General features: G+C 39.9%; 1 protein-coding gene across 2 annotated transcripts in view; it reads left to right on the top strand.

Annotated features, from left to right (window-relative positions):
- CTTNBP2 (cortactin binding protein 2) overlaps positions 1-26,949 on the top strand; it is a 155,329-nt gene that overhangs the window by 82,944 nt on the left and 45,436 nt on the right. For both annotated transcript variants that reach the window (XM_033863179.2, XM_073809867.1), the window contains 4 exons: positions 7,375-7,525; positions 10,481-10,732; positions 20,956-21,073; positions 24,456-24,731. In XM_033863179.2, the coding sequence (XP_033719070.2) occupies positions 7,375-7,525; positions 10,481-10,732; positions 20,956-21,073; positions 24,456-24,731 (797 nt within the window). The remainder of the gene's footprint in view (positions 1-7,374; positions 7,526-10,480; positions 10,733-20,955; positions 21,074-24,455; positions 24,732-26,949) is intronic.

The raw sequence follows: 26,949 nt of genomic DNA, 5'->3' as shown, positions 1-26,949 counted from the left end.
AAATCTCCTAATTCATCCCACCGCCACCCCCATCCCCCCCACCACTTGCCTTGCTTGGTGTCCATACGTTTGTTCTCTACATCTGTGTCTCAACTTGTGCCCTGCAATCCGGCTCATCTGTACCATTTTTCTAGGTTCCACATACCTGCGTTAATATACGATATTTGTTTTTCTCTTTCTGACTTACTTCACTCTGTATGACAGTCTCTAGATGCATCCACATCTCAGCAAATGACTCAATTTCGTTCCTTTTTATGGCTGAGTAATATTCCATTGTAGATATGTACCACATCTTCTTTATCCATTTGTCTGTTGATGGGCATTTAGGTTGCTTCCATGACCTGGTTATTGTAAACAGTACTGCAATGAACATTGGGGTGCATGTGTCTTTTTGAATTATGGTTTTCTCTGGGTATATGCCCAGTAGTGGGATTGCTGAATCATATGGTAATTCTATTTTTAGTTTTTTAAAGAACCTCCATACCGTTCTCCATAGTGGCTGTATCAATTTACATTCCCACCAACAGTGCAAGAGGGTTCCGTTTTCTCCACTCCCTCTCCAGCATTTGTTGTTTGTAGATTTTCTGATGATGCCCATTCTAACCTGGTGTGAGGTGATACCTCATTGTAGTTTTGATTTGCATTTCTCTAATAATTAGTGATGTTGAGCAGCTTATCATGTGCTTCTTGACCATCTGTATGTCTTCTTTGGAGAAATGTCTACGTCTTCTGCCCATTTTTGGATTGGGTTGTTTGTTTCTTTAATATTGAGCCGCATGAGCTGTTTATATATTTTGGAGATTAATCATTTCTCCGTTGATTCGTTTGCAAATATTTTCTCCCATTCTGAGGGTTGTCTTTTCATCTTGTTTATGGTTTCCTGTGCTGTACAAAAGCTTTGAAGTTTCATTAGGTCCTATTTGTTTATTTTTGTTTTTATTTCCATTACTCTAGGAGGTGGATCAAAAAAGACCTTGCTGTGATTTATGTCAAAGAGTGTTCTTCCTGTGTTTTCTTCTAAGAGTTTTATAGTGTCCGATCTTACAATTAGGTCTCTAATCCATTTTGAGTTTATTTTTGTGTATGGTGTTAGGGAGTGTTCTAATTTCATTCTTTTACATGTAGCTGTCCAGTTTTCCCAGCACCACTTATTGAAGAGACTGTCTTTTCTCCATTGTATGTCTTGGCCTCCTTTGTCATAGATTAGTTGACCATAGGTGTGTGGGTTTATCTCTGGGCTTTCTATCTTGTTCCATTGATCTATGTTTCTGTTTTTGTGCCAGTACCATATTGTCTTGATTACTGTAGCTTTGTAGTATAGTCTGAAGTCAGGGAGTCTGATTCCTCTAGCTCTGTTTTTTTCCCTCAAGACTGCTTTGGCTATTTGGGGTCTTTTGTGTCTCCATACAAATTTTAAGATTATTTGTTCTAGTGCAGTAAAAAATGCCATTGAAATTTGATAGGGATTGTATTGAATGTGTAGATTACCTTGGGTAGTATAGTCATTTTCACAGTATTGATTCTTTCAATCCAAGAATATGGTATATCTCTCCATCTGTTGGTATCATCTTTAATTTCTTTTATCAGTGTCTTATAATTTTCTGCATACAGATCTTTTGTCTCCCTAGGTAGGTTTATTGCTAGGTATTTTTTTCTTTCTGTTGCAGTGGTAAATGGGAGTGTTTCTTAATTTCTGTTTCAGATTTTTCATCATTAGTGTATACGAATGCAAGAGATTTCTGTGCATTAATTTTGTATCCTGCAACTTTACCAAATTCATTGATTAGCTCTAGTAGTTTTCTGGTGGCATTTTTAGGATTCTCTATGTATAGTATCATGTCATCTGCAAACAGTGACAGTTTTACTTCTTCTTTTCTAATTTGTATTCCTTTTATTTCATTTTCTTCTCTGATTGCCGTGACTAGGACTTCCAAAACTATGTTGAATAATGGTAGTGAGAGTGGACAGCCTTGTCTTGTTCCTGATCTTAGAGGAAATGGTTTCAGTTTTCACCATTGAGAATGATGTTTGCTGTGGTTTTGTCATATATGGCCTTTATATGTTGGTTCCTATAAAGAATCAACCTGGTTGGAACCTTGAGGTAGGTTCCCTCTATGCCCACTTTCTGGAGAGTTTTTTTTTTTTTTTTTTTTGCGGTATGCAGGCCTCTCACTGTTGTGGGCTCTCCCCTTGCGGAGCATAGGCCCCGGACGTGCAGGCTCAGTGTCCACGGCTCACGGGCCCAGCCGCTCTGTGGCATGTGGACCGGGGCACGAACCCGTGTCCCCTGCGTTGGCAGGCAGACCCCCAACCACTGTGCCACCAGGGAAGGCCCTCTGGAGAGTTTTTATCATAAATGGGTGTTGAATTTTATCAGAAGCTTTTTCTGCATCTATTGAGATGATCATGTGATTTTTGTTCTTCAATTTGTTAATATGGTGTATCACATTGATTGATTTGCATATATCGAAGAATCCTTGCATCCCTGGGATAAATCCCACTTGATCATGGTGTGTGATCCTATTAATGTGTTGTTGGACGCTGTTTTCTAGTATTTTGTTGAGGATTCTTGCATCTATATTCATCGGTGATATTGGTCTGTAATTTTCTTTTTTTGTAGTATCTTTGTCTGGTTTTGGTATCAGGGTGATGGTGGCCTCATAGAATGAGTTTGGGAGTGTTCCTTCCTCTGCAGTTTTTTGGAAGAGTTTGAGAAGGATGGGTGTTAGCTCTTCTCTAAATGTTTGATAGAATTCACCTGTGAAGCCATCTTGTCCTGGACTTTTGTTTGTTGGAAGATTTTTAATCACAGTTTCAGTTTCATTGCTTGTGATTGGTCTGTTCATATTTTCTGTTTCTTCCTGGTTCAGTCTTGGAAGGTTATACCTTTCGAAGAATTTGTCCATTTTTCCAGGTTGTCCATTTTATTGGCATACAGTTGCTTGTAGTAGTCTCTTAGGATGCTTTATATTTCTGCGGTGTCTGTTGTAACTTCTCCGTTTTCATTTCTGATTTTATTGATTTGAGTCCTCTTCCTCTTTTTCTTGATGAGTCTGACTAATGGTTTATCAATTTTGTTTATCTTCTCAAAGAACCAGCTTTTAGTTTTATTGATCTTTGCTATTGTTTTCTTTGTTTCTATTTCATTTATTTCTGCTCTGATCTTTATGATTTCTTTCCTTCTGCTAACTATGGGTTTTGTTTGTTCTTCTTTCTCTAGTTCCTTCAGGTGTAAGGTTAGATTGTTTATTTGAGATTTTTCTTGTTTCTTGAGGTAGGCTTGTATAGCTATAAACTTCCATCTTAGAACTGCTTTTGCTGCATCCATGGGTTTTCAATCGTCGTGTTTTCATTATCATTTTTCTCTAGGTATTTTCTGATTTCCTCTTTGATTTCTTCAGTGATATCTTGGTTATTTAGTAGCGTATTGTTTAGCCTCCATGTGTTTGTGTTTTTTATGTTTTTTCCCCTGTAATTCATTTCTAATCTCATAGTGTTGTGGTCAGAAAAGATGCTTGATATGATTTCAGTTTTCTTAAATTTACTGAGGCTTGCTTTGTGACCTAGGATGTGATCTATCCTGGAGAATGTTCCGTGCGCACTTGAAGAAGAAAGCGTAATCTGCTGTTTTTGGATGGAATGTCCTATAAATATCAATTAAATCTATGTGATCTATTGTGTCATTTAAAGCTTCTGTTTCCTCATTTATTTTCATTTTGGATTATCTGTCCATTGGTGTAAGGAGGTGTTAAAGTCCCCCACTATTATTGTGTTACTGTTGATTTCCTCTTTTATAGCTTTTAGCAGTTGCCTTATGTATTGAGGTGCTGCTATGTTGGGTGCATATGTATTTATAATAGTTATATTTTCTTCTTGGATTGATCCCTTGATCATTATGTAGTGTCCTTCCTTGTCTCTTGTAACATTCTTTATTTTATAGTCTATTTTATCTGATATGAGTATAGCTACTCCAGCTTTCTTTTGATTTCCATTTGCCTGGAATATCTTTTTCCATCCCGTCACTTTCAGTCTGTATGTGTCCCTAGGTCTGAAGTGGATCTCTTGTAGACAGCATATATATGGGTCTTCTTTTTGTATCCATTCAGCAAGCCTGTGTCTTTTGGTTGGAGCATTTAATCCATTCATGTTTCAGGTAATTATAGATATGTATGTTCCTTTGACCATTTTTTTAATTGTTCTGGGTTTGTTTTTGTAGGTCCTCTTCTTCTCTTGTGTTTCCCACTTAGGGAAGTTCCTTTAGCATTTGTTGTAGAGCTGGTTGGTGGTGCTGAATTCTCTTAGCTTTTGCTTGCCTGTAAAGCTTTTGATTTCTCCATCGAATCTGAATGAGATCCTTGCTGGGTAGAGTAATCGTGGTTGTAGTTTCTTCCCTTTCATCACTTTAAGTATATTATGCCACTCCATTCTGGCTTGTAGAGTTTCTGCTGCGAAATCAGCTGTTAACCTTATGGGAGTTCTCTTGTATGTTTTTTGTCATTTTTCCCTTGCTGCTTTTAATAATTTTTCTTTGTCTTTAATTTTTGCCAATTTGATTACTATGTGTCTTGGTGTGTTTCTCCTGGGTTTATCCTGTATGGGACTCTGCGCTTACTGGACTTGGGTGGCTATTTGCTTTCCCATGTTAGGGAGGTTTTCAGCTGTAGTCTCTTCAGATATCTTCTCTGGTCCTTTCTCGCTCTCTTCTCCTTCTGGGACCCCTATAATGTGAATGTTGTTGCGTTTAATGTTGTCCCAGAGGTCTCTTAGACTGTCTTCATTTCTTTTCATTCTTTTTTCTTTATTCTGTTCCATAGCAGTGAATTTCACCATTCTGTCTTCCAGGTCACTTATCCATTCTTCTGCCTCAGTTATTCTGCTATTGATTCCTTCTAGTATAGTTTTCATTTCAGTTATTGTATCGTTCATCTCTGTTAGTTTGTTCTTTAATTCTTCTAGGTCTTTTTTAAGCATTTCTTGCATCTTCTCGATCTTTGCCTCTATTCTTTTTCCAAGGTACTAGATCATTTTTGCTATCATTATTCTGAATTCTTTTTCTGGAAGGTTTCCTATCTCCACTTCATTTAGTTGTTTTTCTGGGGTTTTATCTTGTTCCTTCATCTGGTACATAGCCCTCTGCCTTTTCATCTTGTCTGCCTTTCTGTGAATGTGGTTTTTGTTCCACAGGCTGCAGGGCTGTAGTTCTTCTTGCTTCTGCTCTCTGCCCTCTGGTGGATGAGGCTATTTATGAGGCTTGTGAAAGTTTCCTAAATTTGCTTTTCTTAATAATAGATGTTTGTATATGAGGGAAATGAAGAAGAGGAGTATGCTGTTTCCAAACCTCATGTGAATGAACTTGCTTCCGAAGAAGATTATTTTTAGCATATCAACATAAAGTCATCCCTCCTGTCTATGGGGGATTGGTTCCAGGACCTCCTACAGATACCAAAATCGAGCATGCTCTAAGTCCGTTATATAAAATGGTGCTGTATTTGCATATAACCCACGCATGTCCTCCCGTATACTTTAAACCATCTTTAGGTTACTTATAATACGTAATACAATGTAAATGCTATGTAAATAGCTGCGAGCATGTGGTAAATTCAAGTTTTGCTGTTTGGAACTTCCTAGGATTTTTTCTAAGTATTTTCCATCCGGGGTTGGTTGAATCCGCAGATGTGAAACCTGCAGATAAGGTCAGCCGACTGTGTATGTGGTTATATAACAGATTGTTAAACACTTTGCTGTTCACTATTTTCCACCACCACAACCTAAAAACCTTTTTTATGTGCGATGGCATTAAACGTAAAACATAGAATTATATTAATTGTAATACTCTTATAGCTTCCTACTGGCAGTTTATTCAGTATTAAATCCCAATTATTCACTTGTTTTATCATTAAAAAAAAATTGAAGCAGAGCTTACGTACTGAAAGAAATTACAGCACAAAACCAAAAAGAGCCTATCAAGTAAAATATACGTAAGTTTAGCAGTGATTTCTTCAGTAGCTTAATAAGTCAGTTGACTATAGATATAACTTTCTAAAATCAAGTAATATTTTAATAATAAAATAGAATATAGCTAAATTGCTTTATTTGCCTGTGATGAAATGGCAGGCTCTGGAGAGTGAAAGCTGTGTTCAACTTTTTTATTTTACCATCCCGATAGAAATGTTTCCTTTAACAAATCTCAGAATTCTTGAAGTACGGGTTTTACATTTTACACTAATGTTACTAGTCCTAAAGGTAAATTTTAAAAAATTCAAAATGCATCCATAAAGTACAGTATTTTTTTTTTTTTCTGTGTGTCTAACTTGTCTCATCACCCTGAGTTTATTGTTGAGGATCAGAGCTACTGATCTTGCTGCTACTTTTTGCATGTATCCTAAGTCCTCCAGGAGAGATTCTTCTCCTGGGCTACACTTTTACCTTTACTGCCAGCCTGCAATCTGTAGGGCCACTTGCTTGGATAGTATAACAGTCATGGGAACAGAGGCATGGATGGTTTTGCAAAAAGGGAGAACCCTGGTGAAATGCAAGGGCTTGATTAATTTAAATGTGTATTAGATACACATTAGTACGTAACTTATTTTAAAAATATGCATAAACAAACCAGATGTTGCCAAGGGAAGCCAAGAAAAAAACATGCATCTGAGCAAAGAAACAAAGATGTGAGTTCCTTCTTAATTTGATGATTTATCACTCTTTTTTAAGTTTATTCTCATCTAATTTTGCAAACTGAAGTTAGTTCCTAAGTGCCGTGAAGTCTTGAATTTACCTCATTGCTTTCCTTCTTGATTCTCAGGGCAATGTGTTTCTGCTTAGCTGTGTCTTTTTCCTCATAAACTAGCCCCACTTCAGGAGACAGGACAGCCTCTGCTGTCTTTTCTCCCCAAGATGGCCCTTTTCTGTCTCCGTACTTCCTTTTATAGTGGAGGCAAATGGTGCCCTGCTGTCTGTGCTATTTTTAATTATTTTCTCAAGTGGAAATCTCAAAATGACTCAGCAGCCTGACTTTTTTCAAGGTTCAAACTATTTTGAACCACAAATAATATATATGTCAAGCACAGTTAAACATATTCCAAGGACTACTTTCACAGTTTGGTTGCAGAGAACTGTCATAAACCACATATTCACACTTGATCAAAGCTGCTATTTTAAATTTTCATGGGAGTAGTTAAAATACATCTTCCAGGCTTGTTAAAAACAGTATCTATGTAATAAGACCAGGAATAATTGATACATATATTTAATAATTCATGTAAATAAAGATGCAGAATTGCTCTAGCATTATTTTCTCTATTTAATATCTTGGTCAGGTGGTACTTCAGAAATCAAACCCAGTTTGTATGTAATTAATCATAATCTTGCATTTAGGTGTGTAGAATTATTAATTGCATATGATGCTAATATTAATCATGCTGCTGATGGAGGACAGACACCTCTATACCTGGCCTGTAAAAATGGAAATAACGAATGTATTAAACTCTTGTTGGAAGCTGGAACTGACCGAAGTGTAAAAACCAGAGTGAGTACCTTGGGTTTTGTCCTATAATTTACAATACGTCTCCAAACTCTACAGCTCGAAATACAGTTGCTTTGTTTTGTTTTGCTTTGAGGATATTGGGTAAGGACATTGTCTTATTTGAGCATCTGATTATTAGAAGCTTGCTCATTAGCCTTTCTTTTTAAAGGTAGTTGGTGTAGTGCCTGGGAATTGTAAGCAATGGACAAAGGTCAGCTGTCATCGAGGTCGTCGTCACTGTCCACAGTAGTGCTCATTTGTAGTATGTGTAAACAGGAGGGAGTTTGTGGCAAGACAGTGCCCATTGCCAGTACTTAGAGGAAGGTTATTTATGCTCACTGTTCTTCCCAGGACTGACGTTTATTGTTGCTAAGATTATGCAACACCTCAGAGTTCAAGGTCATTGTCTAATTTGAGTCAGAACTTGAAGCACTGTGTATGGAAACCCACTATGAAGCCTAACAGGCTGAGGTAGCTGTTGACTCCATCCCACACAGTTCTGGTACCTCCCGTACAGGGTGCACAGGTGAAGTCAGGGACTTGGAAACTGAAGAAATTTGGAGTCTGATCCACAGAAGAGTCCTTGGATAATACTTCTGGCTCAGCCACACAGAAATGCATTTGAAAGAAACTTCTCAATTCAGCTTCCCAAACTGGTCTTCATCAACCTATCATGATAGATTTAAGGACCAAGAAATCAGCCTTCGTACACTGGCATGCATTTCTCCAGTGGGGGCCCATCTAAGGACTGGTGGGTTTAATGGAGCCCACTCTTCACTAGGATCAGGAATTTATTTATTTATTTTTTTTCAGCTTCCCAGAATGTGAAAAGTGTAATAATCACTACCCTCCAGGATATTCCTGATGAAAGACAAGTGTAGACATCTTAATCTCCAAAGGTTATCTGAACCTTGGATCTCTTCTGTTAATAGAGAATTGACTATACTGTGCATCCATTTCATAGGAAACACCCTTAAAATTTTCTAGGATAAAAAGGTGCATTACCTACTTTAAGGTCACTCTTAGATTTTGGATTTTCTTAATTTCTCAGAAGAAAACAAACAATTAATGGTATAACCAGAGATATAAGCTAGGTATAGACATTTTCCATTGAGTCCTATTGCAAGGGCTTTTTTTCTTTAATATACTTTCTATTTATTTTTTGAAAATCTGAGAAAATAGTCCAGATTCATGTTGTTTTATATTTTTATTTAAGAAATCTGTGGTATTACACATTCATTATAAAATTCTGCCTTACATATGAAAAAGGAATGAATTTTACATCATTATCTGAATGAAAAATAAGTAGTTCAACATAAAAAGTCACATCCTATAAGTTACAGAACACAGAAATCCATGCTCTCAAGCTAGTTGTTGATAAGCTGAATGAAATCGTTAGAAGTACAGAGGCTCCAAAGTACAGAGATAAATAGCAGAATTGATAAAGGATCTTAAGGGAATAATTATTTCTTATGATTTTTAATAAGAAATCAAAGGAGAATGAAAGATTTAAAATTTTTCAGAAGTAACTGCATGGCCTTTGTAATATAAATTAAGGAAGGTCAGGAGCACGTACACTCTGTTGCCTAATTAAGGCTGATACCCATGTAAAGGTATCTACAGCCCAACAAAGAACAAGCCATGAAACACTTTATCTGCCTGGGGTACACCGGAGGACTATATGGTACTCCAGCTACTGCCCAGCCATGGTCTGCTGTTAGCCAAGTCGATTCCCTTGATATGAAGTACAGAACTAGAGAAAAAGCCACATCATTCAGTGAGAGCTTTAGCAAGTGATCAGATGACTCAGTCTAAATGTAGATGGTGACCATTTATTGTCTGTTCTTCTCCCTGTTATTTTTGTAATGAAATGAAATGAAAAAAATAGGCCAAAGGGAAAATAAAATGAAGCCAAAATACGTATCACCGAAATAATTCTCAATTCTTTTATGAAAGTCTTAAAAATCTAATGAAGGTGGATACCTGAGTAGAAGGCAGACCTATCTTTATATAAAAATGAGAGACTACAGAGGGGATCAGGATTTCCCCTAGAATAGTGTTTGTCAAACTTTAGTGCAGCAGAGTTGCCCACATGGCTGTTAAAACGGATTGCAGGGCCCCAACCTTGAGATTTTTGATTCAGTAGGTCTGGGATGAGGCTCAACAGTTTACATTTCTAACAAGTTCACAGGTGGTGCTTACGCTGCTTGCTGGTCAGGGGACCACACTTGGAGAACCACTGTGCTAGGAAAGAGTTGTGAGTCTGCTCTAGCAACCAGCTAAGTGGACGGTTGAGGCTTCAAAGTATAATATGTTCTAGAGAATGGGCCCAAGCATTTTAGTTGGAGCATTTTCTAAGCTTGCATTTATCAATATCCAGCTGCAGTCACAGAGAGCTCCATAGAGGCTGATAGGTATCTCATGAGGTTACTTGACTTTGTTTTTCCTTTATGTCTGCCTTTTCTCTGTTATCTAGAATCTTTCCTTCTGAAATCAGTGGCATAAAATTTTAAGATAACTAGAATTAGGACTCTTCCCTGTAGGTAAAACTGGCTTATAACAGCATTCATTTAGTACAGTACTGGTAACTTTATATTTGCATATAAATTTAAAAAAATCTTTATGCTAAAGTTCATTCTCTTTCATAATATTAAATTGAGATTTTGTTTTACCATATATAATGCTTAGCTACCATCCTGGGCAGTACCTGTTCACTCCAAATGGTCAACTGTTAAGAGGAAATTCTTACCAAATAGCAAACACGAGTCATAGCAATGGAAAATACACTAATTGACAGTGGTCTGAGAACTTAGCTCATCTGTGATATTCAGGATCGGAAGCCTGATTTTCCCAGCTCAGTGGTCCATGCCCAAGAACATGTAGAGGTGAACTTTAAATAACACAGTTCTCAACATTGATGTTGTAATCAACCCTTTCCCCCGGTCGTTTTATTTTCAGGATGGCTGGACACCAGTTCATGCAGCTGTGGACACTGGTAATGTGGACAGCCTCAAGCTTCTCATGTACCATAGGGCCCCAGCTCGTGGAAACTCGTTGCATGAGGAGCCCGAGTCAGGCGTCTTTGACTTGGACGGAGGAGAAGAGAGTCGTGAGGGCACATCCAAGCCTGTTGTTCCTGCAGACCTCATCAACCACGCCAACAGCAAAGGCTGGACTGCTGCCCATATTGCTGCTTCAAAAGGTTTTAAGGTGTGTCTGGTAGCAGCTGGCCTCATTACACAGTTGTAATTTGATGAGTGGCGAAGTTGTCTGCTATTGACTGAGTGTGTTTCACCTGTATAATTGGGGACTGAGCAGTACCATTGCAGGAGATGATCCGCTTCCAGTACAAACCAACATTTTTTTTGTCCAGCAGATATTTACGGCCAAGCGTATATGTGACTTAATCACAAAAATCAGTTTGGAGTTTCTTAACAAATGTGGGAGTAATTCCAGACATTTTATCTCATGTCAAATTAGAGGAAAAGTTGGATGTTGATAGAGTCCACAGGGTTGTTTGATTCCGTACCAAGACCATGCCATGAGTTAGAGGGAGGGCCAGGATTCAAGTACACATGTCCTGTACTCTGAACTCCCTCACTAGCCCTGCCTGTGCTGTCTTATGATACATAAGAGGGCATTCTAGATTTCACTCGTCAGTTAGAAGAGAGAAAGATTCTGATTATTAAGGAAATAACATGAAATAGTAAGCCATCCATTCATGCTTCTTTTTCTATTTAAATCACTTGAGCAATAATATTGCTTTAACAATGAAAATCTATCAGGAAGCTCCTGAGTGCAAGGCATCGTGTCAGCTAACATTTGCAGGAATCATTTGTGCGATTAGTTAACTCCTAGTTCAGTGGCAAGGGTGCAAGATACAAGACAAGTGTAGGATAAGAGAAGTTCAAAAAATTTAAAACAAGGGTAATAGACACGTGGTTGGAACAGTACAAAAATGCAAATTTTTATTTTTTGGAAGAGAGAGTGCACGTATTTCAGAGAGCAGAGTTGCGGAATATTAGGCTCAGGAATGGCTCATTCTGGAGGAGATGGAAACGATTTTGGTCTTGCAGGGTGGGTTAAATTTGTCACCCATCACTGGAGAGGAGAGTAGTTCAGATGGAGGGAGCAGTAGGAACAGACCAGAAGTAGGGAGGTGGGTAACAGCTCCACCTGAGCTAATGAAGAGTAGTGAGAAGTTCCACAGTATGGCACCGGCCTTCAGTGATGTCTTAAGAAGTTTGAGCTTTATTTACTAGTCAGAGTAAAACCATTGAAAGGTTTTGTACAAAGGAGCAAAAGAATCAGCTCTGTAGTTTAGATTGATAGACTTAGCAATAACATTTAGAAGACTGGGGATTATGAAAACATTGGTGGCAGGGGAGAGACTAGGTGAAAGATGATGGGAGTGGTAGAAATACTAAGAGAGATCACGGAGTACAAATGTCCAAGAATTGAAGACAGATTAGATACAGGAAATGAGCGAGCTAAATAGAAGGATCATAGTGACGTTCTCAGAAAGAGAAAAGAAGAGGCGTCATTGTGATCAAGATAGAATGTGGGGCTTCCCTGGTGGCGCAGTGGTTGAGAATCTGCCTGCCAATGCAGGGGACATGGGTTCGAGCCCTGGTCTGGGAAGATCCCACATGCCGCCGAGCAACTAGCCCCGCGAGCCACAACTACTGAGCGAGCCTGCGTGTCCGGAGCTTGTGCTCCACAACAAGAGAGGCCGCGACAGTGAGAGGCCTGCGCACTGCGATGAAGAGTGGCCCCCGCTCGCCGCAACTAGAGAAAGCCCACGCACAGAAACGAAGACCCAACACAGCCAAAAATAAATAAATAAATAAAATTAAAAAAAAAAAAAAAAAGAAGATAGAATGTGGATTTAAGCATGCTGAATTTAATTCTGGGATATGTTCAACCAGATGGAGATATCTGGAAATAGCTAGAAATGTGCATTTGGAGCTCTTGGTTGGGTAACTTCCTGTTGTTATGATCTAGAGCAGAAGCTGTTCATTTTGGACTTTGGGGTTTTTTTTTAGTGAGAGAAAGGCATGATTCAGTTCAACGTGGAGGTATTGCTTGCTAGTAGTAGTTTACTCCTATTTTATCCTTAAAAGAAAAAACCTACAGAAATTCTGTGAACTTGATATATATATATATTGGTTTGAATGGAAGGCAATGACATTTGACATAAAAGTTTGGAAGACAAAGATGTAAAATATGAAAGCTTAAATTTGAAAATGCATAGTTAATCTAAGACAGTGAATCTCATTTGATGGAGGAAAGGTACATGGAAGGGGTAGTTCTCAACTTACTTCCCCCTTCAAGAAAATCTGAGGATAATGCAAGAGGTTACTGACAGCGGTAGGTTGTTCATGCACTCAACCTGAAGGCAAGAAAAAAAAAGGCAAAACAAAAAACAAAACCTGAGCATCACTGATCTAGAATGTTCAGCCACTGACCCTCTGATGCTAGGCAGAGAGAGGAGCCCACTCTCCAGGGTGAGTTACCCTGCAAGGGTGGGGGGCTTGCGTTGCCACTCAACTCCTTCATTATGAACTCCTCATAAGTCCGGGTGTTTTTAGAGCCGAGGATGGCGTCTTCATGGCTTCCCAGGCCCCTGGCAACGTGGATGCTCTGTCATCGTTGAGTAAAGGGAAATAGGATTTCTTTCTCACGTGTAATATGACTCTCTCTGTATTCTCTTATGTTAAGAAGCTTAAGATAAATTTTGAACAAGAAGAGAGAGATTTTAGAAAGTGAACGTGACTGACCACATCCACACACTGCAAAGAAAAATAATAAATTAAAATAATAGATTTTTTTTTTTGCCCTGGAGTAGATATGTCATCTTCCAGGCTAACCTCTTCATTTTATGGTTAGGATATTTAAACCCTGGAGGGATTAATAGATAGAAGTTGGAAATGAAGCCCAGAATGCCTGGTTTCTTTACTTGTGCGGCCTGCCTTCCTGGTCAGTCATGGGTATTGGAAAATATTTTTCATCCTTTGCCTAATACAGTGTTTATATCCTGGCTGACTCCATAGAGGTAATCCATTGACAACTAAGTTGCTGAGACCAGTTTTCTGAAAAAATAAATGACAGTTCTGAGTTAATCATTGTGTGGGTGAAGAGATTCTACGCTGACCACAAGTAGAGCTTAAAAGGTGTATGTTTTTTTTCTCTTTGCAATAGCATATATGTGTCCAATCCGCATAAGGTAGTAGTACCGTTGTTACCCAAGAAGATGACTTCAGTTTCCATGTGTTTTTCAATGTAAAAAAAAGTGGGATTTCAGAGCTTGAAGACACATAGCTCATCTAGTCCAGCTGCCTTGCCTTGCAGATGAAAAAATTAAGTTTTGGGAAATAGTGTAAGTAATTCCCCAAGGTCAATTCATAGAAGACCAGATTCCCAAATCAGTCCTTTTTCCGCTTGGTTCTTGGTCTTTTTCCCAATGTTTAAGCAATTTATGCAAATCATCATTTAGTGTTTGGTAACAAGAGTAGCTCTCTCTAAAGCTGGTCTGTGACTGCTCCGAAGTTGAACTCATCACTGAGGATAAACTTGTTTTCATCACTTAGGGTGAGTGGATAGAAGAGTTTCTTAGTGAAACTCTGTGTTCTGTCATGAGAACTCTGACATGTCAAGTTTCTGCTGCAGAAATAGATTAGGGAGAGTGTCTGGATTTGAGCGGCTAGTTGTTGAAGCTCTCGTTCAAACAGATTCTTTATTTGGCGGATTATGTGTTTTGAGTAGACGATAATTCTAGCTTACGTATTGCCCAAGCCAGTGGCTTCCTGTCACTCATGCTCTTACTCAGCCTTTCTGGATTGTTTAACATGTTGACTCTAATGCAGACTCCTCCTCAGCTTCTAGAACACTGCTCCTTCCTCGCTTCCCTTCTGAATTTGATGACCAGGCTTTCTCTTTGTTTTTCTGGGTTTTCTCTTTTGTTTTTTAACCCTCAGCAACTCCCATGCTTCTTCCTAGCTGCCTAGTCCTATTTTTTTTTTTTTTTTTTTTTGCGGTACGCGGGCCTCTCACTGTTGTGGCCTCTCCCGTTGCGGAGCACAGGCTCCGGACGCACAGGCTCAGCGGCCATGGCTCACGGGCCCAGCCGCTCCGCGGCATGTGGGATCTTCCCAGACTGGGGCACGAACCCGCGTCCCCTGCATCGGCAGGCGGACTCTCAACCACTGCGCCACCAGGGAAGCCCCTGCTTAGTCCTATTTTTAAGAGTTTATCCAGTCTTTCAGCTTTAACTGTGGCTTCTACAGTAACTCTTCCCAAACCCAGATCTCACACCTGGCTTTTTACCTGTCTTCCAGACATTTATTTCCACCATCCTAGAGGTCATCTCTAGGCAGTCCCACAGTCCTCTGGTCAGGCAGTGGCCTTCTTGTTGCCATCCTCACAGTGTGTAGGAACTGTGGACTGATGGATGCATTTTTACCTCTTAGCCAGGCGAGTGTCAGGCATTCCCTCCCACCCTCCAGCATCCACCTGACTGGATAGTCTGGATGTGGTATGTGTCTTAAGCACAGAGGCCCACATGGAGCCCCAGGATTTAGATTTCCTCTCCCTAGGTCATGGCTGCAAAGAGAAAAAAAAAATGATAGGAGTCCCTAAATGTCTTCCTTGTCACAGAGTTGGGTACCTGGCTAGGAGAAGACAAAGACAGGATAACCTGTGATGTTGGACCAAGTCTTTGGGACTAGATGACAAATAGAAATCTGTGCTTTTGATTCTGCATGATAATTTTTTTCCCTTAATTTTTATAAAATTATTTTCGAAAAGGTCAGACTGTGTGTAGATAAAGGGAAGGCTATTTTTTAAAACTCTCATTCCAGAGTGTTCAGTGCAGAGTATTGCATCCTTGCTTAATTTGAACAGCAGTGACTCACAGAATCCTAAAGGATTCTCACATAAACTTGGCCAACCAGAGTTTTGCTCCACCCCTCACCCAAGACATACACTTTCTGGTGTTTTCCACTAACACCTTTCATGGGTCTGGTTTTGACCCTTTTCCTCCTTTCGCTCTCTACTTTCCCCCTTGAATGATCTTTTTGGTCTCTAGAATGTAATCTATAGAGATTCCAAAATCTCCTCTCTAGCCCACCTAACCATGTCCTGAGTCCATTCAGGAAGGTCTTATCTAGGACGCCCACGGTTTTACAGGGCATCTCCTTGATAACCCAGTTGGCCCAGTACAGTCCTTGTTTATGCCCATCATCCCAATGTAACCATTAACAGTGCCCCTTTTTACTCTTAAAAGTGTCCCAGTTTAGCCAATTATATGGTAACCCTATTGATGACCATATTCATGTTTACTTCCACCGAACAGCTCCATGAGGATGCATGCCTGGGCTCCCATGCTTAGGCTGCATCTCTCGTTCCTCCTCTCAATCCACTAACATCACCTGACATTTGTGTTTATTGCTCCATCTTCCTAAGATAATGAATTCAAATGATTGATAAAACTCTAGAGTTTATTCCCTTATAAATGAACACGTAAACAAAGGGAAGGCTGTTTTTTTAAATGTCCCTTGGGGAGCCCTCGTCATGGGCTGTCTGGACTTGTGTAGGCCCTGCTGTGAGCTCTTCATCTCCAGTCTCTCCAGCTCCTTTACAGTGTCTCGAGAGGGACCTTCCTAACAGGAAGTTGGTCATGTAATTTACCTTTCGTCTTTACAAGGGTAAGTGACCTTTCAGGCGCTTCAAGGATAAGTGCCAGATCTTTACATGACTGACAAGTCCCGTCCAGCTCTGGCCTCAGCCTCTCTCCACAAGCACACTTGTCTCCTTTCCTCATGCACTCTCTGCTCTGACCCTGCACTGCTGGCTGTTGTGTAGACATCCTGTGCTGTCTCTTCTCTCCCTGCCTTTGCATCTGCTCTTCTCATTACCTCAAATGGCCTCTTCTGTCCTGACCCCTCCCTGCCTGGAAAACATCTCAGCTTAAGTCTTGGCTTCCAGGAGTTCATTGGTCCCCAGAGCACCTCTTCACACTTCACTTAGGGAGCTTGTTCTTTACTGGGATTATTTGTATGCCTCCCTCCCTTTCCATCTCCTCCAAAAATTCACTTTTCATCGTTGTATATATTGTGCTCAGCAGTCTCTGGCCCACAAGTACTAAATGTTTGTTGAATCAGTGAGTGAATGGGCTATCTTATGAGAGTTCTGTCTTAACTGGTCTCCTTTCTGTCACTCTCTTTTTCTGTATGTCTTCCAAATGTACCAGTTGGTTTTCAGAACTGAGCTGATCATGGCGTTTCCTACCCAAACATATCCTCATGCCTCCAGAAAGACATTGAGGCTCCCTAGCACTCAGCCCTTCACGGCTGACGCTAGCTGTCTTCATCTCACCCCTAAGTCTGCCTGCTTCCTCATACTGTTATTTCCCATTGTGATGGCCTCCATCTCCCCTGCCCTGCAAAACGGTGAGCACACCCACACCCCAAGTTGTTCCCAGCACGTGTGCCAGACCCTACCTGTGCATTTGCAGACTGCTTTCCCTCCCACTTCCTTTGCCCAGTGTCAGACCCTCAGCTCCCTGTCCTGACTAGGATCTTATCTCTAGCTCTTTGGACTTGGGGTTTCAGCTTATTCTCCCTGGCACTGGTACGTTGCTTCTCAGCTCTTAAAGGCCCCTGGCAGAGGTGGTTCATTGTCCCTCAACATCTTTTCTACCCTCTTCTACAATAACGGACCTCTCAGAGTTCAGCTGGGCTCTTGACCACCCAAAATAAAGACTACGTTCTCCAGCCTCCGTAGCAGGTGACCATGGACACCTACCTAAGTTCTGGTGATTGGGATGTGAGTGGAAGCAGAACTTGAAGCCTAAGCCACTGCTTTCTGAAGTCTCTGCTCTAGGGAATTCCCTGGTGGTCCAGTGGTTAGGGCTCCACGCTTTCACTGCTGAGGGCCCGGGTTCGATCCCTGGTCGGGGAACTTAGATCCCTCAGCTGTGCGGCGTGACCAACAATAATAATAAATTAAAAAATAAAGTCTCTGCTCTAGCACATGTATCTGTATCATAGTTAACAGCACTTTGATTTAGACCCATTCATCTAGACCTCTTGCTCTGCATCCCTTGGAACAGCCTGCCCAGTTTAGGTCCCCTGAGAATCCATTTCCAGAAGAAGCAACTAGCATCACAGCAAGTGTTCTCTTCACTCGAAGCCCACCCTTCAAGGAGAGAGCTTAGATTCTTTTCTCTGCCTTTCCCACCTCCTCCCCCTCCCCTTAGTAGAACTTTCTCCTCACTTCAATAGCGCCCTCTTCTGGGCACATTCTCCCCGTGGCTCTTGCCTATGCTTTGCGTTTCTGCCGGAGAAGCAGAAACTGTTACCATCTTCGTCGTCACAACCCTGAGCTCTAACACAGCGCCCGGCACAGAGGTGCTTAGTATCTCTTTCATAAAGTTGTGAGGATGTGTGAGCACTAAATACTTGTGCTGTGTTGGAATGGTGCCTAGAGCTTAGTATGTGCTCCAGTAGTTACTGTAGCTGCTGCTGTTCAGTGTCAGTTGGGTAAAGTTTTCATCTTCTTTGTGTTCCCCACGGAGCCCAGCATAGTGCTGTGGAACTCACAGCTGTGACCCTGTTTGGATACGCGTTATCCTGCTATCTTTCCAACATTTCTTGCTTCCTTATAGAGAAAGCTACTGCTTATGTTATTGCCTACTGACCTACCTGAGTGTAATAAAAATTATACACAACCCACTTTATAGGTCAGACTTAAAAGAATCTTGCAGATTTTGGTTGCATGTTTTATCATTTCTGTTTGTAATTTGAAGTACCATCACCTAGAATTATGACGTTTGCTGATGTGCTGTAATTCCTCACCACTTACCTGAATATTTGGGCTGTGTTCTAACTGGTGATGATTATGTTGATTATAACAAGAACAGCAGCTAATAAATATTGAGAACGTTTTACGTGCCAAGAATGTAAAAGCTTTTTACCCATCTTTTCATTTAAGTCATGTAACAGCCCTATGAAATACAGATATTTGAGACACAGATATGGAAACTGAGCAGGAAAAGGTTAAATGATTTACCAAAATTCGTAGATAAAACCATTTATATTGGCAGGCTTAGACCTCCCCCACCCCCCGGTCTGTTTTGGCTCTTACCTGCTTTTGCTGCAAGTACTAACTTGTGTAATAAATGTATTATTTTTATCTCTTATCATCTGGGAATTCATAAAGGTTAATGCTCAGATTGCATTCTACTTAAATCTTTCATTAGAGTTAATTTTATTAAATATTTTATACATTTATTGATCTTGTACAAATTAGTAATAACAATTGGACAAAAAATTTATGTATTTGACTTAGTTTTCAGTTCATTTCTTGGCTTAGTGATTTTTTTTAAACCTGAACCCCAGACCAGTGAAAGCTAGACTTTGATTACAATTGTTAGAGAAGATCCCTCCGACTTGAGCAGTGAGAAACCAACGTCCAAGTCAGTCCCTTTGCAGAAGACAGATTTTCTTGATTCAAAGGTCCTCTGGCTCGGCGGCTCCGTTGTGCAGGTACCAAGGCCTAGTTTCCCATCCCCCCAGCATCCAAAAAGATTGCCTATATTGACTTTGTCCTCAAACCAGCACTGGCTTCCTGTTCCAATTTCACTTAACTGGTCGTCTCAGCTTACTCTTTGTTTTTCTTTCTGACGCTTAGGGATTTCCTGTATTTCCTTGTGAACTCATGATTTAAAATATATTTTGGGGCCAATATGAAGCAACTGGAACTCAAGTATACTCCTGGTGGGAGTAGAAATTGGTATAGCCACTTTTGAAAGCTCTTTGCAGTCTATACTTATACAGAACATGTGCATACCCCATGACCCAGAAGGCCAAGTCTGTACATATACCCAACAGAAATATGTACCTGTGTCCGCCAAAGGACACGCACCAGAATGTCTATAGTAGAACCCAAATGTCCACCAACAAGAAAATAGATGAGTAAATTGTGGTATATCCATATGATAGAATACCACCCAGTAATTTTTAAAAGGAATGAATTGAATCATAACTGTTCCTAACACATGGATGAATTTTACAGACATTACGTTGAATGAAAAGAAGCCAAATATAAAAGTGTATCTGTAATATGGTTCCATTTATCTAAAATTCGTAAATAGGCTAAGCCAGTCTCTGATCTTAGAAATCACAGTAGTAGCTGCCTTTGGGGGGAGAAGGGGAGGGGCTCGTGATTGAAATGGAACATTAAGGAGGCTTCCAGAGTGCTCCTTACACAAGTATGTTCACTTTGTGATAATTCTTCAAGCTGCACACTTACTTGTGTACTTTTCTATATGGATATTATACATCAGTAAGAAAGACATGTTTTACAAAACAGAAAAAAAGTGTTTTACAGCACAATTAGAGAAAGCTGTTCAGACTGCGTAGTTTACTGTGTTGTCAGAAGTGGAAGTCAGCCCAGAGCGCGTGTGTGTGTGTGTGTGTGTGTGTGTGTGTGTGTGTGTGTGTGTGTGTGTGTGTGTGTAGGGGAGCGAAGAGAAGGACAGTGCTTGTTTTGGTTGTTAGTTCCCTTTCATGGTTTCTGGTTTATTCAGTTTTGTGCTTACTGTGGTGGGAAATCAACAGACAAATCATGAAGTGGTAGAAGTTGAAATAGCAGAGTTCCTTGATAAATATCCTGATGTAATATCCTGCCATGCAGTTCCTTATTTGAAAATGTTTGCATATCAATTGCCTACCACTTTGAATTGAAAAATTTTGGAAAACTACGACCTTTCAGTTCATAGGTTAGTGATATTTTTTAAATGGAGATTTCCTGGAGCAGCACAAGAAAAAACTGAAAAAGAGAGGGCACCTAACTTCAATATCTATTGAGAATGTTTTTCTAAAACTTCAGTCAACATGGTGTTCACACCTATTTCTCAAATAAATAAAGTAAGACAGTGTAAGATCTCAAATATATATGTGCTTACAAGGACTCTGGGACAGACTTGTTACAATTGGAGCCCAGCACTTGCATGACCAGGAAAGCAGTGCCTGATCTAGAAGATAGCAAGGTGCATCTGGTTGTAGCAGAAGTCTTTTTGCTTTATATTTCCAAATTACAGTAAAAGGATACTGTCTGCTGCAGTCTTTTTTCCTTAATTTCACTCTGCAAACGGAGTGATTAGTAAGCTAATTTTTTTCTTCTGAAACCTAAGAGGCTGTTCTGTGGAGCCGTGTTTTGATCCTGTGAATCACATGTAAATGAAGCACTGTTTGCTTTTCATTTGGAGACAGTGTTTAGATTAATCTGTGTATTTGGGTTGCTGGGAAAGAAAGAAGCTTTCTGGCTGAGAATTCCTGATTCGCTTGCCACAGGCAACTGAATTTTCCCTTGGAGTTTTCGCTTGAGTTTATTCACTTGGACGTGAGGTAATGGAGTTCGTGTCTTTACAGAACTGCCTACAAGTCTTGTGTAGGCATGGAGGGCTGGAGCCAGAAAAAAGAGATAAGTGTAATCGGACTGCACATGATGTCGCCACTGATGACTGCAAGCACCTGCTGGAGAATCTGAGTGAGTGCCCTTTGCAGCTGCATTGCTCATGCTGCGTCCACACTGCTGGGGCCTCTGGGACTGTGGGAAAGATATTAATGCAACTACAGTTTTCTCACTGTCTTCTTAACCTTCTTTGAACCCTAGCTGCTACAAAAACACTTAATTGGTTATAAATGGGGTAATTATATTTTTCCACATAGAATGGCTTTTTACAGAATTAGTTGTTACTGAAATAATGCTAGGTCTTCCTTGTATTTGACTGACCTTGGACAGCTTTTAAATAATTATTGCTCTTTTCTTCTGACTTAGATTGTCTTTCTAGGCATGAGGCTAGGAAGCTATGGGAAATCATGGCCGTCTAGTGTGCTATTAGCTGATCATATGAATGTAGGCAGGCAGGTCAGTTATCTCTCAATGTCTGGTTGCCTACCTGTCTAGGAAGATAATTGATGATCTTTTGGGTCCCTTCCATCTTTAAGAGTATACACTTCTGAACATTTATGAAAAGTTCACTTGTGGGTTTATGAATATGGAGTGCTAGATCAGATGAAACATTGTGACCTCTTATATCAGGATTATCACTTAGTCCATCCAGTCAGCCAGCTGTATCAGTAGTTGGATTTGAGCTTACATTCTAACATTGAGTCAGAAAGTGAACAATAAACATAAGCAATAATTCATTGTATGGTATATGAGATGGTAATACGTGCTATGGAAAAGACTAAGAGGGATGGAGAGTGAGAGGGTGGGTTTCAGTTTTTAAAATGATAGACAGGGTAGCCTCACTGATAAGACATCTGAGCAAACACTTGGAGGCGAGGAAGGGGCAGCTCTGTAGATCTCTCAGGTAAGAACTTTCCAGGCAGAGCATCAAGTGGACAGAGGTCCTAACAGGTAGGAGCATATCTGTTGTGTCTGAGGAACCGCAAGCAGGGCAGATTGACTGTGTTATAACGAGTGAGGGGAGAAAAGTAGGAAAACAGGTCAGAGAAGTTGCAGGAGGGAATGGGGATTGATCCTGATCTAACTGGAATTTGTAGGCCATTGTTGGGACTTATGGTAACCATTTCAGTGTTTGAGCTTACGAGTGACGGGACCTGGTGTACATTTTTTTTTTAAGAATTTTTGTCATTTTTTAATTCAGGAACATTGTAAGTATTCCTACCCTGTAAAAAAAAAAAGACATTTGTTAGCTATCATTTTATTTTATTTATTTTTTTTAGCTATCTCATTTTAAATTTTGCTTTTATTAACTTAGTAAACATAAGTGAGCTTCTAAATAACACAACATTGTAAGTCAACTATACTCCAATAAAAAGTTTTTTAAAATAACTATTAAGAAAAGATAACATCAAAGAAATCTCATACTAATTGTAAAAGGCCAACCCTGGCAATGTTCCTAATTAAGAATGGTGTACGTTTTAATGGTATCTCTGGCTGCTTTGTCAAAAAAAAAACCAAAAAACTAGGAAGTCACAGGCCTAATGTTAGGCCATTAATGTAGTGTTCCAGGTGAGAGCCAGTAATGACGGCTCAGTTCAGGATTGTAGTAAATGAGGACGTTTCGGTTCTGGATGTAGCCAAAGATGAGCCAACACAACTTTCTGATGGGTTGGGTGTGAGGTGTGAGAGAGGGGATTCATGGATAATTCCAGAGTTTTCAGTCTGAACAACTGGCAGGATGGCAACAACTGGCAGGATGGCATTGCCATCAGCTGTCTAGGGGAAGGCTGTGGGTGAAGCAGATTTTGCTAACGAAGATTAGGAGTTATGTTCTGAATTATGAATTTGAGATGTCTGCGCATCTATGCAGGAGATGTCACGTCAGCAAGAATTCTGGAGTGAGTATGAGCTGGATTTATAAATCTGAGAGTCAGCTGTCTAGAGATGGTACTTAAAGTCATGGGACTGTATGAGGTCTCGAAGGCAGTGAACACAGCTAGAAAAACTAAGAGAAACAAGCCTTGCAAGACTCTCATTAAGAAATCTAGAAGAAGGGGAGGGACCAGCAAAGGAACAACATTAGAGGGTGACCAATGAGGTGTGAGGAAATCCAGGAGGAGTGTATCAGAGAGCAGAGAGATTAGCTGTGTCACAAGCTGCTAAGTAACATGAAGACCAAAAATAAAATCTAGTAGGTGGTCAGTTAATGGAAAAAAGTCAGTTTAAGAAGAGGATCATAAAAATATTTTTAAACATTTCATTTTCATTTGAAACACCAGGTAATTCTTTCATCAGCGTTTGGGTGAAGCTCTTTATATTGATATGGTTCTGCTGATTGAAGTGCCGCGTGTTCTTATTTGCACAAACCACATCTTTAATGCTTTGTCTGTGATTTCTGTTGTTTGAGGACGTAAACATATTTATGAAGCAAACTAAAGGCAGTATCTGTCTAGAGATAATTAATTTTTTTCTAATTTTACGTAGTTGTCTCATCCATATCTCACTAAAAACTTGTTTATAGCAGCTCCTCTGTTCAGTCTCAAAAGTGTTCTGATTTTCATAGGAATAGTAATTCATTTCATCAGTATCTGGAATATTTAATTTACTAATTACAGTAATGAGTTCAACAGACATAGAAGATTTGGGATTAAACACAAGTGGCTCTTGGTAAGCATATAATTCAGTTCATGAAAACAAGTACATGGGGAGCTATCCACCTGGGAGGGGGCCCCAGTCCGCTGGTGTCACAGAGAGATTGGAAAGATCATTTTAAAAGCTTCTACTGCACTGTTCACCAGCTATCAAGTACTTACTAGTTCTTGTGAGATAGTGCGTTAACAGATAATGTGTTAAACAAATAGTGTGTTAAATCCCTTGCAAACATGAGTTCATTTATTCTTCATAGCATCTCAATTGTACGTTCCTTCCATTTTATGGAAGAAGTTGGGGCATAGAGAGATCAAGGCCATTTACCAAGTACACATGGCTAAGTAGAAAGCTGACCCTGAGGCCCAGCCCAAGGTCTGTATGAGTCTGAAACCACTGTCGTAAGCACACTGACCTACGCAGCTGTAACCTGCCTTCTTCATGATGTTATCAGTGAAGGTGAGGAGAAAAGTTGATATAGAGAGGTCAAGAGAGGGCTCTAGTTTTCTCAGATGCTTTTTGAAAGAATTTGAGAACCTTGCTGAAGGGAAAGAATCAAGGAAGTAGAACTGGCCAAAGAGACAAGGAAAGATAAACAGTTCAAGCAACATGGTTCCAAAGAAACTGTGAAGAGATTGGGAGACCAAAATTTACTCTAGTAGACGAATATTCAATTGATGATATTTAAAAAAGGATAGCTGCCCTTTGCTTTGTTTTTAAAATGTTTATATCTGTTTGTTTTATGTAAGATTTTCGCTGGTTTTTATCCTGTCAGGATTTTTTTCCCCTAATTCTTTCATTCTTCCAACAGATGCTCTTAAAATACCCTTAAGGATTTCAGTGGGTGAGATTCAACCAGGCAACTACGGTGCCGACGATTTTGAATGTGAAAACACAATATGTGCTTTAAATATTCGCAAACAGACATCATGGGATGATTTTTCAAAAGCAGTGAGTCAAGCTCTGACAAATCATTTCCAAGCAATCTCTTCTGATGGATGGTGGAGTCTGGAAGACGTGACGTTTAATAGCACCACTGACTCTAGCATTGGCCTCGGTGCAAGCAGCGTGCGATCCATCACGTTAGGTATCAGCAGTCCGGCAATGAAGGGAAAGTTAGATTTCTGGGTTTATTTACATTCATGGGCTCCCTAACCTGATACACAGCTCACTGATTAAATACATTCAAAGCTCACTTGTGGCAGCTGCTGGTGCTGAAAAACTTGAGTATTCATAACGCAACCATTACATAATGTTGCCTGTTGGTATAAAAATGCTTTTATGCCTCAAATAATATCCAGAGAGTAAAGAACATGAAAGCCCTTGATGAGGCTTTGTGATTGCACTTGCTATTTTGATAAGTGCAAGAAACTAACCACATTGCAGCTGCTTTGCTAATACACAAGCTCTGAACACAGCTCCAAGCTTGTACTTGGGCTGTGCCAGAGATGCAGTAGTGTATGAACACCTTACCTTTGGATGGGAGTCCTAATAAAGTCTAGAGTTAGCAGAAGCACTTTAATGAAGATAGAGTCAAAGCTCCCACTTGGGATGAGTCAGGGTGATACCTGGTTGTTTCTGTTTGATAGGACTCCAAAGAACTTCAAAAGATAAGATTTGCTTTCTGGTAAACATAGTAAGTGTGCTATAAATGTTAGTTGTCCCTGGTTAGTTTCTTTCCTGTCGAGCTAAGACATCTATGGGGAACCTCCTGTGATGGCAGGACTGTGCTGGGAGCTTTATTTATATACAGACCTTAGGGAGTCCTTACAGCAGGCTCATTTACAGATAACTGGTTACAAGTTAACTTGCCTGAGGTCACACAGTCAGGACTCAGATTCCAGCCTGTCTTATAGGAAAGCCTGTGTATTTTCAATAGCACCAGGTTGCAAAAGAATAGTCAAGATTGAGGGAAGGGCAATTTTCACCATGCGATTAATGTATCAGCTTATTACATTAGAAAGTATTTTGTTCACACATATATGCTAAATCACTTTCAAAACATATATTACCAATAGGTTTTAAAGCAAATTATTCACAACTTAATTTTATGGATCATTGTTATTATCATAAAATAATTATTACAGAAGAATTATTATATAATTTTAGAAGTGCATTAAAAAAATAAGTCATAAATGATTCTCAGGAACACATTTGCCCAGAAAGTGCAGTATTATTTAAGGTGTGGTTCTGCCCAGGGGTCAAATAAACGAAGTCCTCACGGCCATGTTTTGAATGAAATGGCCCTCCACCCTCAGCCCTCATCCAGCTGATCTGGAAACTGGGGAAGGCAAATGGGTATTCACCAGCATCAGATCCAGGTACTTCTGTGAGCAGTGGGTGCTAAGGCCTGACCGTTCTGGTGTTCATTCTTGTCCCAGAGGTGCGGGGCACCCAAGAAGCATTTCAGATCTAAAAATCATTGAGTTTTGTGGGTAAAGGCTTTCGTTTAGTACCTGGCTGTGGCCACTTGATAACTGGTAGTTACAGGCATACCTCAGGGATATCGCGGGTTCAGTTCCAGACCACCGCAATAAACAGAATACCCCAGTAAAGCGAGTCACATGTATTGGTTTCTCAGTGCATGTAAACATTATTTATAATGTATTGCAATCTATTAAGTGTACAATAGCATTGTCTAAAAAACTATGTACATACCTGAATTTAAAAACTTTTTTTGCTAAAAAATGCTAACTATCATCTGAGCCTTCGGCAAGTCATAATCTTTTTGCAATAGTAACATCAGAGATCACTGATCACAGATCACCATAACAAATATAATAATAACGAAAACGTTTGAAATATTGTGAGAATTACCAAAATGTTACACAGGCACAAAGTGAGAAAATGCTGTTGGAAAAATGGCGCTGATAGACTTGTTCCATGCAGGGTCGAGAGCTTTCGGTTTGTACATAACACAAGCTCTGCAGTGGGCAATAAAGCAAAGACAATAAAAGGAGGCATGCCTGCACACCACTGTTATTATGTATGTATATAAGTAACTTTATTGATAACCTCAACTGGATTAAAGGGACCAAGGGCAACAGAGAAGCAGTGAGTTACAGGTAGGGTGTGCACATGTGTTGGAGGTGTGCTGAGAATAGGTATTTGAGAATTGATCTGTGGAAGGAAGAGATGGAAACAAGTACTGAGGACTAATGCCTCCCCAGAGTGGACACTTACGAATTGGGACCCTTTTTTGAGCAAGAGTGAGCAGGGGGCCCAGACTGTGAAAAGGTTTGCTTTATTCTGAGCCCCTGAAGTTAACTGTTTTTACTAGAATCCAAAAATTTGTTGGAAAGTGG

Source organism: Tursiops truncatus, chromosome 9, assembly GCF_011762595.2.
Source record: "Tursiops truncatus isolate mTurTru1 chromosome 9, mTurTru1.mat.Y, whole genome shotgun sequence".
Classification (NCBI taxonomy): domain Eukaryota; kingdom Metazoa; phylum Chordata; class Mammalia; order Artiodactyla; family Delphinidae; genus Tursiops; species Tursiops truncatus.
Note: the sequence above shows the minus strand (reverse complement) of the source record. Positions and strands in the feature narration are given on the sequence as shown.